The following is a 16,555-nucleotide window of genomic DNA, read 5'->3' as shown; positions in this document are numbered from 1 at the left end:
AAATTTCATAAAAAAGAGCAATAAAGCCTTTGGTCTACTGGAATTCTGAGTTTGAGTTTCATAAATATGAAAAACTCTACTTTCAAGCCTGGGTTCATCCCATGTAGCTTTAGGTACTTGTGAAAGGTACTCAAGGTAGCTCCTCTTTCTTTGCTCTTTCTGCAGTTAAGAGAAGAGAGATCTCTTCAGAGGCTGGTGCAGTGTAATGGGGTCATGTTAAAGCCCCACACTTCATGGGTTCTGCATGCAAAAATTAATTATAGATTTAAATTTGATATTTATATTTGTATTGACACCCTCTGTCAAGTGCCAGCTCAAAGAATGAATTCCAATGGGGGGGGGGGGGAATAGAGCTGATTTTTTTTTTTTTTACTACTTTGTGTCAGATTTATATTATTTCAGTTTTAGGCACTTTAAAGCCCTTTGATTGAAAACTGACACAATGGGAAATAAATGGGAAATTTTCCACGCAGTGAACTTTTAGTTCAGCATCATAACTCAGCATCTGAATTGACACCAACTAATCATCCCTTGGCAATTGAGCGTTAGATTAGCAGCCCCCTAAAGCCTAAAATAACAGTCAAGGTACTGTTGTGGCAGGGAAAGAAGCAAATCTACACTTTCTAAGAGCTTAAGAAATGAAATACCATAACGCTAAACTCATCATCTAACAAGCTCTCCACAGATGTCACATAGCTGTAAAGCTGGTAAGAACTATTATTAAACAAAGATATTACAGCAATGACGTTCAAGAAATAAACAACCCCAATTCTTAAGCAATATGTTCTGGCCCTGGAATTGTTACTTGACGTGCCAGCTTAAGCAAAACATGATGTAATGCAGTTTCTTCTGAGGTGCTAATACTGCATTTGGTTTCTTTGTTTCAGAGCCCGTGGGATGAGAGTGGCCTCCAGGCAGCCAGATTAAAGAAGATCTCCAGCAGAACTGGATAAGGGATCCCCAACCTCCTGCAGAATATGAGATTATTGAAAAACAATCCTTTGTCAAGGAGAGCACTGATTCTGTAGGGTAGCTCAAGGGAAGATAAAAGAAGAATACAATGTGCTCTTCACCTACGTAGATATTTACAGCTGCATTTTTTAGAGAATCTTGTGAATTGGCTGTGCGATGTTCAGATGGAAGCAGAGACCAAAACACGCTAATCTCACTAGGCTTCAAAACCCAGCAGTTGTACCGATGAAGGGTGTCTGTTCTTTGCATTGTTTCCTTTTGGGATTCAGACCCATATTGTATTAATTTCAGCAGGGGTAAAAAAATATAAATCAAAAAAAAAATCTGCAGACTCAGAGCTGTTCTTCTCCCTGCCCATCTGCTGTGCAGCCCATACAGGGCTGACCTGGAGGCTAAGAACGGGGAAACTGAAGGCGCAGGGTGGGTGCTTTTGGAGAGCTTCCAGGTGCTGACGCTGCCTATTGCTTTTGGTATCTCAAAGTGAAACAGGCCACCGCCTCCTCGCAGGGAGCAGAAGGGAGCTATTGTCTGTCCAGTGTCCCTCTTAGTAGCCTAAGACATTAAAGTGGGCCTTTGTTTCAACTGTTTATCTTGGAAATCTCTGCGGTACGCTCTGACCTGCTCCAAGTATGCTCGGTATTCAACAACAATCTTCTGAATTAGCCCTACCCTAATAAAGTCAGCAAGAGCTCGCCTGGATTATACGAACTAAAGCTGCTGTGCTTGTTCAATGCCTAGCATGTTTCTGTAAGAGGAATCACCTTTAATTGGACATTATTATCTCTGAGGTTTCAGTGACCTTAAAAAGCTGGATGTGTAGCAAAAGGACAGGAGCTTTTGGAGTCATCCCTCTGACTTCTTTCACCTGTATTTTTTTTTTCTCCTAAAATACAGAATGAATTCTACCAACCAAATCATCTAAAAAAATGAACCGGACTGAAAAAATCAAGAGCTTTTTGTTAAGCATCCTAATTCAATGGAAAAGAAAAGATAAAGTGGGGATGCTATACAGAAAATTCTTTGAAAAGACAAAGTGCTTTGATATCACTGTAGAGCACACAGTCCATGCATCTACTGTCCTGTCATCTGGGTATCTTGCTCTGCTGAAGGCAGGATGCAGTACCGTAGGGTTATTAATTAGCCCCTCCTCCAGTATACTGGGATTTAATGCAGTTCAGTGCAAAGCATTCTTTGTGAAGACTGTGCTATGCTCCTTATCACTGTGAAGAGTGAAATGGAAGGGTGTGCTGGGGCAGTGACCAGGCAGACCATGTGGGTTTGCGACCCAGGGAAGGGTGACACTCGTCTTGGGGCGAAGGGTGTTTGTAAACATGCGCCACCTCATTAACTAAAATCAGGATTGATATTGCTTCATGTGTCAGACCACCTATTCTGCTGCAATACACAATCTATTAAAGCAGAATAACACGTTGGAGTAATTCTGTTTATTCAGGGTGATCAGAAATTCCCAGTGTGTTTCATTATCATCAATAGCACAGGTAGTGGTTTGTTCACAGCCAGTCATACTGACACTTCCCGCTCTATGCTTGTTAACATCTTCCCCAGCTTGAACCACTTGAGATAAGCCTTTATATCTGAGGTGTCATTTGCTGTTCAAAGCTGGATTTTTATTTATTTATTTTAAAAATAATTTTCCTGCTAAAGTGGTTAACTTCCTAACGAAAACGAAAAAAATTCCACACATTTTCCCATTGCAGAAGGATTCCTATGTTTGATTAACGGTGCCATCATTTTCAAGTGGATTTATATTTAATTTAATACTATGTAACTGAACAACTAACTTATGACAATCTGCAATGTCAGACATGTTTTTACTGTTTTTATTTGTACTGTCATAATGACAATGAATGCCAAAATTTAAGGCCAGAGACACCAGAATAAAGAAAACGGGCTTAGCTGTAAACGTGTCGTTTGTATAGTTCTGCCCTTCCCTTGTGTGCCAGTTCCTATCCCATGAGTTTAACATCAGTGATCAACTGCAAGCAAGGCCTTCATGGAAGACACAAAAGCATTTGCCAAGCAACTGAATTATGGATGCAAATCAGCATAGTAGTTCTATACGAAGAATTCAGTTTGGGATGTTAAATATTTCTTGCCACCCAAAGTCCTGAAATCCTTTTAGTTGTTATAGAGGAAAATCCACAGACCACTGTCACCTTGGCAAAACAAACATGAAAACTTACATCAAGTATTTCCTTGTTGGCTTTTGGTGATGTAGCCTCTCTCAACTCTTTAATAGCAACAGGAATTTTAACCTTTTCCCCTTCTGGGATCCAAAGTCCCTACCAAAAAGAAGCACAAAGAATTACTCAGTCTCATATCTAACAGGTTAATTTTCACAATTACATATACATTTTACATCTTCTGAGTAGACTTAAATATTTGGAGCAATGGCAAACAACAAAAATTTGGCAAGCAATATGTAAAAATCATTGTGTCCTGTGGGTGTTAAGAGAATCCTGTCAATGGAATGGTATTTTGCTTTTTGTCACCTCTACCATACTTTTTTGAAAAAAGACATATTCATTACCTGTACAAATAGAGCAAGACATGCATAAAGAGCAACTTACGTGGATAGAAATCTAATTAATTAGCACATCATGGCAACTGCATATGCAAAATCTTGCCACTTCCAATTTATAAATCATGGGTGAAATGAATTGGAATTTTCTCTCATGCAACAAGATGGCACCTATCCTGTACAAATAATCCAGCCTAAACATACGCAGTGACAGGTAGGTTTATGTCTGACTGGTTCAGCGCTCTACATCTGTAGTGTCAGGAGGTCATTTAGCTGGGAGGTGAACCATATGAAGCTGTGAGGAAGCTCTGCTGCAGCACCTAGTGATGTAGGTGCCTGTTTTCAGAGGTCAATGTGGTTTGTACCCCAAAGGTCTCAGCCACAGATGGAAGTCTGCTTCAGAAATAGACCTTTCAGATCCCAGTTCATGCTTTTTTGGGTGGCTTTTGCATGGAACAAGACAAAGAGGGAAAGAGAAGCATCGTGATCTTACCTTATAAACAGTGCCAAAAGCTCCGGAGCCTAAAACTTTGACCTTTTTAAATTCTGTTTCCTTTAAAATTCTCAGATGGGCCTGGTTTGGTGCCTCCCCGCTGGGTGTCAGTGGTTCAACAAGCTGGTGCATACAGAAAAACAAGGCTTTAGAAGGACATACAGGCTGGGAGGACAGCAAGCAGCAAACTTTGTGGGGGGAAATAAATCCTTCATTTAAAATGATGAACCTTTTATTCCACATGAAGTTTAGGTGAGGATAGCTTCACTCTGACTTATAGCAATAAATATCTGGAGCTACTCCAAATTTCAGAGGTAAATCAATCAAAATCAAGCTCCATGGAACCAATTCTGCCCCATGAAATTGCACAGAATGGCAACTTCCATTTTGAAGGAAAATGAAGGAATACTAGTGTTCAAATGAAGACTTAGACATCAAAGACTTAAAACACATGGCATGAAGAACAGTGCAATTACCACAGATCTTAAATAAGATTATTTTTTTAAACTTGCAAATAAATTATAAAAATGTTTTAAATAATGTGCAAGAATCACCTGTAACCTTTCAGGTTTAATCTTGTTTAATTAGATGAAATTCCCATGGTACTGGAGGTGGCTCTCCCAGACCACAGCACCAGGTTTACAAACAGCAACTTAAACTATGAGCACAATTCTTTCATCAATGCAAAAGTCAACGTTGAATTGACTGTTGATGTTTTTAAAATTCGATCTAAGCCTTATTGAAAACAGAAGTAATGCCCTCCAAACAGAGATATTTAACACTTTTTTTTTTATGTGTAAGTCAGCTTTTTCCCTTTAGTGATTTCCTTTTTCCTTTCCATTGAATAAAACCATATTTAGATAGATACAATCTGCTTTTAGTGGACCAGTGACCTTTCTGTTGTGATAAAATATCCTAATTTTGTGGAGTCCAGAGGCTAAAATACAAGGTGAGCACAAACTGAACTCCATTATTAAAACTGTAGAATAGAGCGGTAAGTAAAATATTGTAAGGCGGTGTACTGGAAAGCAGGACAGCTGTAAGGATTTTAGCAGTTTACTCTGCAAAGCCAGGGAGCACAGAAGGAAGCTGCAATTGGGCTTTTAGCAGAATACCAAATACAATTTGCTACTTATTTACTAAGATTGGACTGGAAAGAAAAGGGGGCTAATCATGAAAGAACATCTTTAAATTGAGGATAATGAATTTTGCAATTTCATATGTGAGGAACCCAGAGGGTAATGTTGTAACGCACATGAAACCTGCACCGTGCAAAAAACAAAGCAGTGTAGAAACCTCACTCATGCCCAACAGGGCAAACCACTCACTTTGATGGCTTTGTTTTTCGTGTGTTAAAAACAAAAAAAAAAGACCAGACACAAACACTTCCTCCATCCGTTTCCCTGCTCTCCTTTCTCATTTTTCTCATGAGAATCAGACATATCTGATCAAGGGGGTAAAATTTTCAACTGTGCCCAAGTTGCTACTAGGCTTGTCTGGAGGGAGAAAGGTTTCAATGCTAAGGGGCTACGTGGCAAGGTAGCATGGATCAGCAAACACATTACACCTCACCCTAAGGCTTAGTCTTTTCCCCAATCTCAATGATTGTCACTGGGATTTAGGCATCTAAATCCCCTAAAGCTTTGGAAAATTATATCCACAGGGATCAGACTTGAGATTAAGTGAGAAGGTGTTAGGTGCACACTGCCTCTTTTCCAACGAGCGCGGCAGACGCTGTGTTAGTCAAGCCAAGAGCTTATTCAGTTACAAAGCAGATCCATGGTGCTTTAATCCTCTCATTTGAGGAGGTCGGGACCCATTGCCCCAAATAAAGCAGCCAGCTCCGAGATGCGACCGTGGCACTCACCTCCCTCTCCTGCAGCAGCCTGCGCAGGGTCCGCTTCCTCACGATGTGGCGCCGCCGCAAGTACAGGCCGATGCCCAAACCAACCACAACCAAGCAGAGGAGCCCTCCGACAACGCCGGCTGCGATGGATGGGATTTTGGAGCTGCAGCACAATATGAGATGCGGAAAGAGAAAAAAAAATGCTTAGGTGTATGATTAAAAAAAAGAAAACACCACCAAACCTAGAGGGGCTGCGTGTAGCTTTGGGTTTTGACCAAACATATGGTCTGCACATCTCCTTAAACCTATTTGAAATTTCAGGTCTCTTCAGTCTCAGTATTTTTAAGTTCCTCACCCCAGTGGTTGTGTTTATTGTTCTTCTTCTTCAAGGAAAACTGAAAAATCAAAACAACTGAGCTGATATGAGACCATCCGGACTTTTACTGTGATTGGCAGTGGAGCTTTCTCCTCCACTCCTCTCGCCACCTCCTCCTCCATCTGCACATCATTTCTGCACAGCCTTCTGCATTTACCGTTTCTGTGACATTTGCTTTGCTGGGTTTGTACTTTTGTTCCAGATTTGCAAGGCCCTCCCTTAATAAATCAAGGCACTTTTGTTTCTCTTTGAAAATTATGGAGAAAAGGCTCTCCATACAGATGAGGTATTGACAACTTTGTACACATGGAGAGAAGGTGATATTAAGAAGGCATACACAGCTGTGATACTGGCAGTGAAGCTGACAGCTCACCATTATGAGAGGACATCATATGTGGTTCACGATGTTCTTGAAATCACTGGCCCTTCTCCCCCAGTACAAAATGTCTGAGGCTGGGTAACATGTAAACTGTGTGTTGCGTGTACTGATTGCTGCCTGTTTATTAGTCTGGTTGGTTTCAAACTTAAGTTGAAAAGAAAAACCTGTTTTCCAAGGTTGTCTTTTGGTCTGTACTTGGATATCCATCACAGCCCTTTATAAGCTGCCCTAGGGATTACTATTAAATAGAGTCACTTTTTAACAGTACTTCTAGGCTGAATTTGTCTTTCCCTAGCATGTCTTAATGGCCAGAATCTAAATCCCTCTTAGTCAGAGAAGCATGTTGACTTGTTGCATGTTCTTGAGCAAGTCATGAGGCCAAACAATGCAAAGTGAGATCTCATGTGAAGAATGAATGTTCATCTGTGCATTGAGAGGTTGGAGATATAGAGATTGCAGGGCTAGAAAAGCCCCTAGGGGCCTGCAATTAATTCCCTGTAACGCAGGTAACCATATCAATCCTAAACATATCTCTTTCCGCCTCTAGGCCATTATCCTTTCTTTTTCCAGCTCCTCCTTTTGTTCTCCAGTAACAGAACCCAGGTCTCACCTTGACCTTCCTTTTGACAAGCTAAGCAGAACAAGGTTTTGGAGTCTCATACCAGTAGGAAATTTCTCAATTATTTAGTCATTTTTATAGATCTGAGCCTGCCCTAATCTGTCACTTCTCCCTACAGATCTGAAGCAGGACTTTACAGAATGTTAGTCCCAGTGTTGGAGTGTCCAGCAAAAAAATGTAAACACGCACGCATTCTTTCCAGCTCTGTTGTTAATTGTATCAGATGAAATACTCACCCATTTGGACAGCCTTCAAGACCTGGTCCTTTGCACCTGTAAAAACAAATGAACGTTACAAATATATTAGCTCTGGCATACCTACTCCTATAACTCCAACTAAGAAGAGTGCTACTGATGAAAACTTTGTGTTTCAGAGCAGTTCAAGGTATTTATAATAATCATGCACTCTATTAAATATCAGTCAACTGCCTTGCTCCAGAAGCTTTTACACAGAGGCATAGTTATGCTATGAACTCATTATAAAGAGTATTTTAAAACAGCATTCTATGATGTTTTAGAATGGAGAGAGGACACAGAAAGAATTCAAATGGACCTGGAGTCTCTGCTTCTTTTTGTTTTAATATATCTGTGCTTTCTACATGTGCTGTCCTATCCATGCAGCTCAGTCAAACTGAGGCTGCACAAAATATCTGGCCACAGAGACAGCTGTGGGGTGGCCAGTGTGCAATCAGCCAGTGCACTGGCTCTGCGTGGACATTTGTGTTAGCACAGAAGCTCAGGGCTGGTTGTGGAGGAAGACAGGAGCAGCCTCTTCCCTGTCCAAGGGCAGAAAGCTATATGGAAACACACTGCTGCAGATCCTCCTGCATAATCCATGTTTCCCGAGAAGCAAAGGATTACAATTTCCAGACTTCCTATTGCAAAGGAAAACATCAGTAGCAGATACATGGTCCCAACAGAAAACAGCATTTCACAATCCTTGCTTTGGCTAAAGTATTTTCTCATGTGTCTGTTGTATTTTTCTTTCAGAATCGATGATCTTACGCCACTGGCAACGTAAACAGGTATGACAGTTACCCAGAGCGCCAGAAACTCTACTAGCAAGTCATTCTCCCTCCATTTGAGTTTAAAATGCTCCAAATTAATTTTGGCAGCCTGATGCAAAAAAACAACACAGATGAAAATACAGTGACTGCATTCACTTGATGGTCCAGTGGGCATGAGAGGCACCGTGCATTCCCTAAATGTTGCTGGGCTACGAGATGTATGGTCTTCACGGGAATTGTGGTCTTTGTGGTGCCTACCAAGGAAGGAGAGCATTACAGAGGGGATTACATCACCACAGAAAAACAGAGCACAGCAAAGAGAAAAGTCCAGTTTGTGGTATCCGCTCCCTGCGCTGACTCGAAGAAGGTGCATCATCCCAAAGCAATGCCAGAGGAGGTCAAGCAGCGGGTAAGGAGTGAACCCACGCCAGGAAAAGTGCTCTGAGTTCCCTCTTGCTAAGAGGAGGAAACAGAAAAATTTCAAGATGGCAGGTGGGGCTGAAGATTTTTATCTCACAGCTTGATCATAGGTCTGGAGGAGGAAGAGGGGAAGCAACCGCTCTTTTTATTGTGTTTTTGTTTATTTGTTTGGTTTCATTACTCTGATCTTCCCCCATGTATTTGCCTTGTTTCAGGGCCAACACAGTGCTCCAAGGCCCAGCATCTGGAAGGTCTTGTGAGTTCACTGGGCTCCCATGCAAGAATGTGCATCCTGGTGTCCTGGACATGCTGGAAGTACTGTGCACACTGGTTCCCGGATTCTGGGCACCCAGCTCTGTTAGCATTCCCTGTCTATCTACAGTTTGTTTTGTTTGCTCTGTTGTGTAACTAAGCACAGTGAGGCTGCACATGCAGAGCAGAACCACCAGCTTCCCTATGGTCACAGGAAACATATCTCACTTTGCACAAGGCTCCTTTCTTTGGGCACTTAAAAGAAAACTGATCTAGGACCCAAGACCTCATCCTATTACACTATATCAATCACCTGCATAGGAATTTTTCTATGTTAATGCAACAAACCATATACGACTTCTCCTGATAATGGACATGAAATTAAAAATATTCACGTTATTCCAGAATGTGACTGGGTTCCCTCAAATTAACTCTTTCTAAAATTCTGTTTTTCTATAATACTTTATGATTGCAAAACCTCCATGAACTTCATAACAGAAAAAAGTTATCTGAGGGGATACTATCCACAGTCTGAAGAATGACTGACCAGTTACTTTCCTAGGCCAGAAAGTGGAAGGAGGAGAGGTGTAGATTTTCATCTGTACCCTTTCTTTTTGTAAAATTATTTCCCACACAAATCCATCAGTACCAAGTCTAGTGAGATAAAGTTAAAAGGTATTCGGGAAGAAAATGATGGATCAGCTTGTGCTTTTCAAATCCCATGTGATTTTCTGATTCATTTCACAAGTCAAAGAAGAAACAAAACCTATGACAAATATCCATCCAAGACTAAATATAGCCATCTTTTTTAATGTGGAATTTTATGATGACACCCAACATAAGTAACCCAGGTTTTATGGAATCTAAACAATCACTTTTTCCATCCTTGAATCATTTTTCTTCTGCTTACAGAAACTAAAATGAGAAATGTGACCTTGTGTTATAAACTGCCTCAAGATCTTATGGATGTATTGGATGGAATCTAGCAGCAGTTGTAGTCTCTGAAATATTTCTCTACTTATTGGAAAATTAGTGCTGTGTACAGTCCCTGAAACTATTACATCCTGAACTCAGCATTTCATCTGTCTACATAAATATTACTTGTCCCAGTGCAGACACAGCTATTTATTTCCCAAATCCATCAAGATTTTAACAACTTTCTCCTCGACCTACAGTTCCTAATTTGATGTAATACAGCCACGTTGCTATGATTTATGGCCTTTCAGAAGGGACTCACGCTTTAACAGCACAAGTCCTCAGTTACTTCACAGTCATAAAATAAATGGAAAACCATTGGGTTTTTCAAAGCCTTACAAGAACTTTCTTCTGCCCGTTCTTTCTCATTAACCTTCAGAGTGTGACAAAGGCATAGAATGTGCGCTGTGCTGCTGCAAGCTTCCCTCTCAGACCCCTGGCTGCCTTCTCACCCACCCCTAAATTCACATGGGGCATTTAATATGAAGAACGGCAAGACGTAATGTTGATAGTGACTGGAGGCTGGACCCTTCAGCCAGTACTATTAACTATGGTTGTGCCACCTCTCTTTCTGTTCTTCCATGCCACTGGCTGTGGCTGAATTTAATTCTCATAGTCTTGGAGAGTTGCAAGGAAAAAGCAGATCTCTCAACATGGAGCAGAATAATCAAGCTGGTGTGCTTCATTAGTTGCTGGAGGTATGAACTGGGTAATTTCAGGACTTTTGGGACATTGCTCTCTTTAATGGAGCGTATTTTCTCAGCTGTACTACAAGCAGAGCAGAAAGAAGCTGGTGTAAAAAATCCCCAAGCAGTCACAGGGGAAATGGGGGAGAATTCTTTTGGGCTGAACAGGAGAAAGCTACCTCCCTTCTGTTTTCTAATGAAAGCTGAAAAAGCGACTCAGCAAAGAAAGTTAGACTAGATGAGATTCGTCATGGCAATATAAAGGAGGTGATGCACTGCAAGTACTACAAAAGTTAAAACCCAAATTTGAGACAAAGCTCAGTTGGGGAGAGAGGTCCTGTTTACTTGCAGCTTCTTTGGATAAAGAAATTAGAGCCAGATCCTGGAAAATCTAACTTGCATGAATACTGAACTCATCACATGTAATAAAATTCTGTGCCTCTGTACATGATATTGGACAGGGACAGAAATAAAGAAGTTGTTTCTTGTCGTACAGAAATCGCTGAGACTGTATTTTTTAAAGACGCAAAAACTTTGTGAGACAGATGTTTTCCACCCACTGCTGAACAGATCACATTCCCGCAGCACAAGGAGGGAAAGGCGTGAAGATGACTAAGTGGCATTACTGATTGATTGCCTTCACAGGGAAAATGCTGTGCTGGGCTGCACGTTCCCACATGGTGCCTCTGCCACTGGCTCCCTACCCATCAATGCCCTTGGCCTCAGAAGTCCCATCTGTAAAACAAAAATAGCAACACTACGTTCCTCCAGCTCTCCTGAGCTCGTCAGAGATAGAGCGTATTTCTCCTGCCACATTTGGGCAGCAACTTGAACTGAGCATGTCCACCATGTAACTGTGGCAAACTTAGCCCAGATCTTTCATGTAAATGATAAAATAGATACTACTTTTTTTTTTGGACTCCTGTGGTACACCTTGGCTGCTAAAGCCAAGCAGGAATTGACTTTTCTGATGAGCTCTGCTCTGGGGACTTGCTTGTGCACAAAGTGCCACTGCAAGTCTTGCAGTTACATTCATGTCTGGCAGATTATTTTCCCTGAGTTTGTATTCATTAAAGTCTAGCATTTGATCCTGCTACCAAGGCTGCGCAGTTGAAAGACTTGTTCAGATGTGGTTACTGGTTATGCTGCTCCAGTAACTGGCTACATGGAAATCCAATATCCTTCTTATGAAGGATTTCTGCATGAAAATGTGGCCAGTTTTAAGAAGGGTATTGGATCACGGTGGCCAGTTTGTATTGGTAGTGACTGATGATCACAGGTATTGAGGTCATTAATAAAGATCAAAGTTATTAAGATCCCTTTTCAGCTGAGATAATTTCTTATTAGAGTTGTGATGGGAAGCAGAGATGAGCCTTGCCTGCAACTGTAACAAGACTCAGGGGGCATTGCTGTAAATCATGGCAAATCCACTTTGCTGTTGCAGCTGCCATCTGAAAATCAGAGCACTGAGTTCCCTACGTGATAGCCAGAGAAGCACTAGGAAGGCCAGTTGCTTGCCCTCTTAGCCCTTCTCCTGTTCTCCATGAAGGAGAGGACCTGGGCACTCTATTTTTTCATGACCAGACAGTTGAGCTAGGTAAATATACAATGGGATGGTGGTTGGTCTGAGAATAGTTGAAGAACAAATGTTAAAACTTCTCTCTTGCAACACATACTAATGAAGGATTTTTGATTGGACAGACACTGCAGGTTACAGGTCAGATGTCTGTGAAGGAAAAGACACCAAGCATGGGTTGTCTTTTGCTCTGAAACCATTATAACCCAACTACCTAGCCCGAAACCCCACACCTTACTGCGCATCCTGTGTCCTTTGCAGGTTGGAAACCAGCAGAGGATGTGGGTGCAGCCCCGTCACTTACTGTCATGTCAGTAAAAAACAGCTGAATTCCCAGGTCATTAAAGGGGGCAGTTTAACCATTCCCCAAACGAGGACAAAAGCTGTACATACAGATTGGGTTTACTGCGATGCTCATTGATTAAAGCCACACTCAGGAGGCAAGCAAAGCTTTAAACCAGACCACGTGCTACCATATGGAAAGTGAGAGAAAGAAAGAAAATCACTGTGGTATCCCACAGGTATTTCCCTCCTAAAAAATGAAAGGTGTTGAAAAAAATGGGTCCCAGGAACTCAGCATCCACCAGATGTCACTGATGTTCCTCCCCAAAACAGACGACCCAGTACCCAGCCAGGTGGAAAAATAACAAAAAAGGGCACTAATATTGGGTGAGTTCTGTAAAATTCCAGAAATTTCCTATATAAATAAGCAAACAAACCTTTTTCAAATCCCCTAAAGCTTTTTTTTTTATTATTTTTTTCTCCTCTGTGTAAAGAAGTGCCACTGAACTTTTCCTACTTACAAAGTCCACTGCACTCTGCGTACTTTACCTGTGTATGCCTGACCTCTTTCATTTCCTGCTATTTTTTGTTCTCGGTGCTTTGAAATGGGACAGGTCAGGAAGGGAAAGAGCCTGAGATGAGCTGTTCCTCTGCTTTTTACTTTTCGGACCCAGGTTTTACTCACCCCCGTGTACAGTTTGGATGGCAGAGCTGGCAAACAGAGTTGGCATCTGCGTACTTCCAGACGAGGGTATCATTTTCACCCAGCACCCCTGCAGGGCAGGTTTTCACGCAGTGCGGGCCATCTATAAAATGGGCACACTTCATGCAATGGTCTGGGCCCTGCAGAGAAACCAAGAAACAACTTGTTTGCGATGTCCTTACGTTGGTCTATTCAGAAGGAAATGCAGAAGATAAATCTACGTGTATTCGACTACAGCAAGTTTTTGGCATCTTTGTGATTTTATTACATTGCTACCTAAAACGCTTACAAGTATTTGCTCTTGTAGGATGGACTGTACAAAAGGCAGTACCTGATGTTTAAAGCTAATACTTCATGGAGTTTCCTCTGCCTGATGGGAAAGCTCGCATTTTTCATTTAAAATTAGGAATAATTTAATGACAGGCCGATAAGACGTAAGTTGAAAAGCAGAGGGCTAGGCTGTTTCCTGGTGCAATCTACTATATTGAATGATTTAAAATGATGGAGCTGGGCCTCTTTATCCCTCCTGAAGTACTGGCCCCAAATCATTATTTTCCTGGTTTCTCAGCACAGCTTCCCTCCTCCATTTGCAAGAAGCACAGGAAATGGAGGCAACCCAAGGATGCCATGCATTTTCTACTTTGAATAGCACTTAGTTTGTGCTTAAAGGCATTGCCTTTAGCCATTTTTGGCAGAACTGTTTTTATTCAGACTGTAACAGCACCAGGAATACCGTAAATATTTTAGAGCAGGGAAACCAGCAATTCTGGGTCAAATTCTACTACAGAAAAAGCAAACAAAAAAAATTATACCATATCTACAGTGCTGGTTTCAGTGGGACTACAGTAAGACAAGCTATGTGAAGATTACTTCAAGTACTGCAATGTCTAAGGGCCATTACAATGACTAATTACTAGATGCTGGGCAAACGTGGAACAAGGGTTGGTCACTGCCTGAAGGAGCTTATGATGTTAACAGCATCCTTTAGGCGATGGTGGTCTAAGCTGGAAGGGAGGATGGAAATACTTCACATTACTGAGCAGTGACTCCTCGGACCTAATGGGCAAGGGTCAAACACTCAGTGGCTGCAGGAGATGGTATAATGCGTTTTAAAGAGTTAGATTAAGGAGCACAGAGTAGGATCTGTGATGGAAGCAGGAGATTCGATTTCGATTAGCAAGAAGGGCTAACTGAGACAGTGGATGCATTAATGAGAATGAGAATTTTACAATTAAGATATGGGTTTAATCTGATTAAAACAAATAATTTTTCACAGTTGCCAAATTGGACATTTCATGACACATGAGAATATTCTAAAAATTAAAGAACAAAATTGAGGAAGATTCTAGATGCCTGGCAAGAGTATACTCTATTGGCTTTTGAAGAAGGAGCTTTTGTAAGAACTTGGAAACTGTATAAGCATGAAAATCCAATCGTTTTGTTTTGATCACCTTTCTTTGATTGTAATTTACACCTGCAATTACTTTAACATTGGCTATGTACTTTAACCTAGTTAGAGGAAGGAATGCAGTTTTAAGGAAAAATTGTTTCCTGAATATTTTCCAGAAAACATTTTTAATCGCCATTCTATCATGGCTTTTCAAGTGGGAAAAGCTACTGTATTAATCCAGTATGTTAGCATTTTTTTCCTATGAATAAGGACATGTAATTTTTTTTCACGCCAACTTGGCTGTTCAATAACTACATGTTCCAAAAATGTTCACCACATTAGCATATCTTCACATATGTAAGTAATCCTTACATTTTTTTTCTGTAAAAGGACATAAGAAAGAAAGGCCCTACAATGCCTGTGATTCTAGGGCTGTCTGGATTATGTATGTGGCAGGGGACACCAAAGAGAAATACATCCTGAAGTTCCCTCTCCTGGTTTTGTCTCCCTATCCCCAGACCTTGCCCTCTAATTCGCCCCATCTCCGCCTGATCCCAGAGAAGGGTAAATGGGAATTCAGGATTATCTCAACATGGGAAATACACATGGATGCACAGTCTGAGGTACAGGTTTGCTAAGCTGAGTCTGCCCTTACAGGTCCAGTGCAGGTTGCGTTGTAAGCAGTGGAGTTCTGCACCAGGCACTCCGGGTGGCAGGGGAGACATTTGGAGTCCCTTTCAAACTCCCGTGGCTCCCTGGAAAAAAAAAAAAAAAAAAAAAAAAAAAAAGAGAAATGATAAAAACTCAGCTAGTTAGTGAGTGATAAAATCTTGTCGTCTCTCCTCTTCCTGGCTTTTCCAGTTTAAGTCCATCGGGATAACTGTCCTGAGACAGAGGAGGTGCAGGGGAACCATCCTGGCCGGTGGCAGCAGCAGGGGCACTAGCTCAACACAACAAGGGGGAGGTAAGGGAAAGGGAAATTTGGTTGACAGTGGAACACATGGCACTGCGGGCTGCATGCTACAAATTAGTTTACTTTCCATTTTAAGCTAATGAGACAGGATATTCTCAAAGATTTCCACGGGCTTTTAAATGGTAGTAATGCAAAGAGATCAGTAAAAAAATTTCAAATGATTCCAAGGCTCCAAATAATAATTAGGAAAGTTAAACAGCAATGCACTGATAATTAAATTCATGCCCTCCCTACAACACACAATGAATCATTAAAATATGAAAGTTGGGAACAGATGGTTTCAATAGCAATAAAGCTGTTCCACTTCAAGTAACGGTGTTATTAATTAAAGTAAATCTACCCATCATACGACACAAAAAATGCCCAGATCTGCCCTTCGGGTCATAATAGCTGCTGGAGGGAATTCACTTATAAAAAAGACAGCTGCTGAATGGCAAGTTGCTAGACAAATACAAACATCATGGGCATCAGCACCCTGTCAAGTACTTGCTTAATACAAATGATTTTAAAAGTACAACTTTGAGAGATTTATTAAGAAACAAAAGAGAAGTGTTTACACCAACAAATTTATGATGGGAAAGCATTTGTCTAACGTATGTTACTGAAGATCAGCATATTTTTCGGTCCTAGCCATGCCTTCCCCGCCTACCTCACCTGCTGAACTGACTGAAAAAAACAGCCGCAGTCCTGACACAAAGGCATCAATATATTTTCCTCAGCTCGAGCGAAGCTGAAGCAATAATTTTGCCTGAAATTGCTGCTCCCAGTGCTCTTCAGACAAAAGCTAATTTTCCCTCAACTGCAACTCTGTACAGTGCAGGGCAAGCCACTCACCTGGATGGTGGCCAGGAGCTCCCTGCCACCTCAGTGGGAGCCTCCCGGGGCACCCTGGGGCAGCCTCTGACCTCCTGAAACATGTCCAGCAAATCTATCACCTTGAGCATACCTAAAGGATCCCTTTTCAGTGAGTGACTTTAGGGGGTGACTGCATTCCCCGTGACTACAACTGGCTCCGAATCTTGACAGATGTGCTTAACATGAGAGGCTTGGTTTGGATTTTCAGGG

The 16,555-nt window shown here is 41.4% G+C and overlaps 1 protein-coding gene across 1 annotated transcript in view; it reads right to left on the bottom strand.

Moving 5' to 3' along the window:
• Positions 1-16,555, bottom strand: part of EGFR (epidermal growth factor receptor) — a 163,107-nt gene that overhangs the window by 19,538 nt on the left and 127,014 nt on the right. The window contains exons 14-19 of the mRNA XM_035552537.1: positions 15,173-15,272; positions 13,110-13,267; positions 7,464-7,499; positions 5,875-6,016; positions 4,008-4,130; positions 3,177-3,275 (exon numbers count right to left, since the gene is read on the bottom strand). Of these exons, the coding sequence (XP_035408430.1) occupies positions 3,177-3,275; positions 4,008-4,130; positions 5,875-6,016; positions 7,464-7,499; positions 13,110-13,267; positions 15,173-15,272 (658 nt within the window). The remainder of the gene's footprint in view (positions 1-3,176; positions 3,276-4,007; positions 4,131-5,874; positions 6,017-7,463; positions 7,500-13,109; positions 13,268-15,172; positions 15,273-16,555) is intronic.

The sequence above is a fragment of the Cygnus atratus genome, chromosome 2 (assembly GCF_013377495.2).
Source record: "Cygnus atratus isolate AKBS03 ecotype Queensland, Australia chromosome 2, CAtr_DNAZoo_HiC_assembly, whole genome shotgun sequence".
Taxonomy (NCBI): domain Eukaryota; kingdom Metazoa; phylum Chordata; class Aves; order Anseriformes; family Anatidae; genus Cygnus; species Cygnus atratus.
This window is presented reverse-complemented; position numbering and strand designations above follow the sequence as displayed.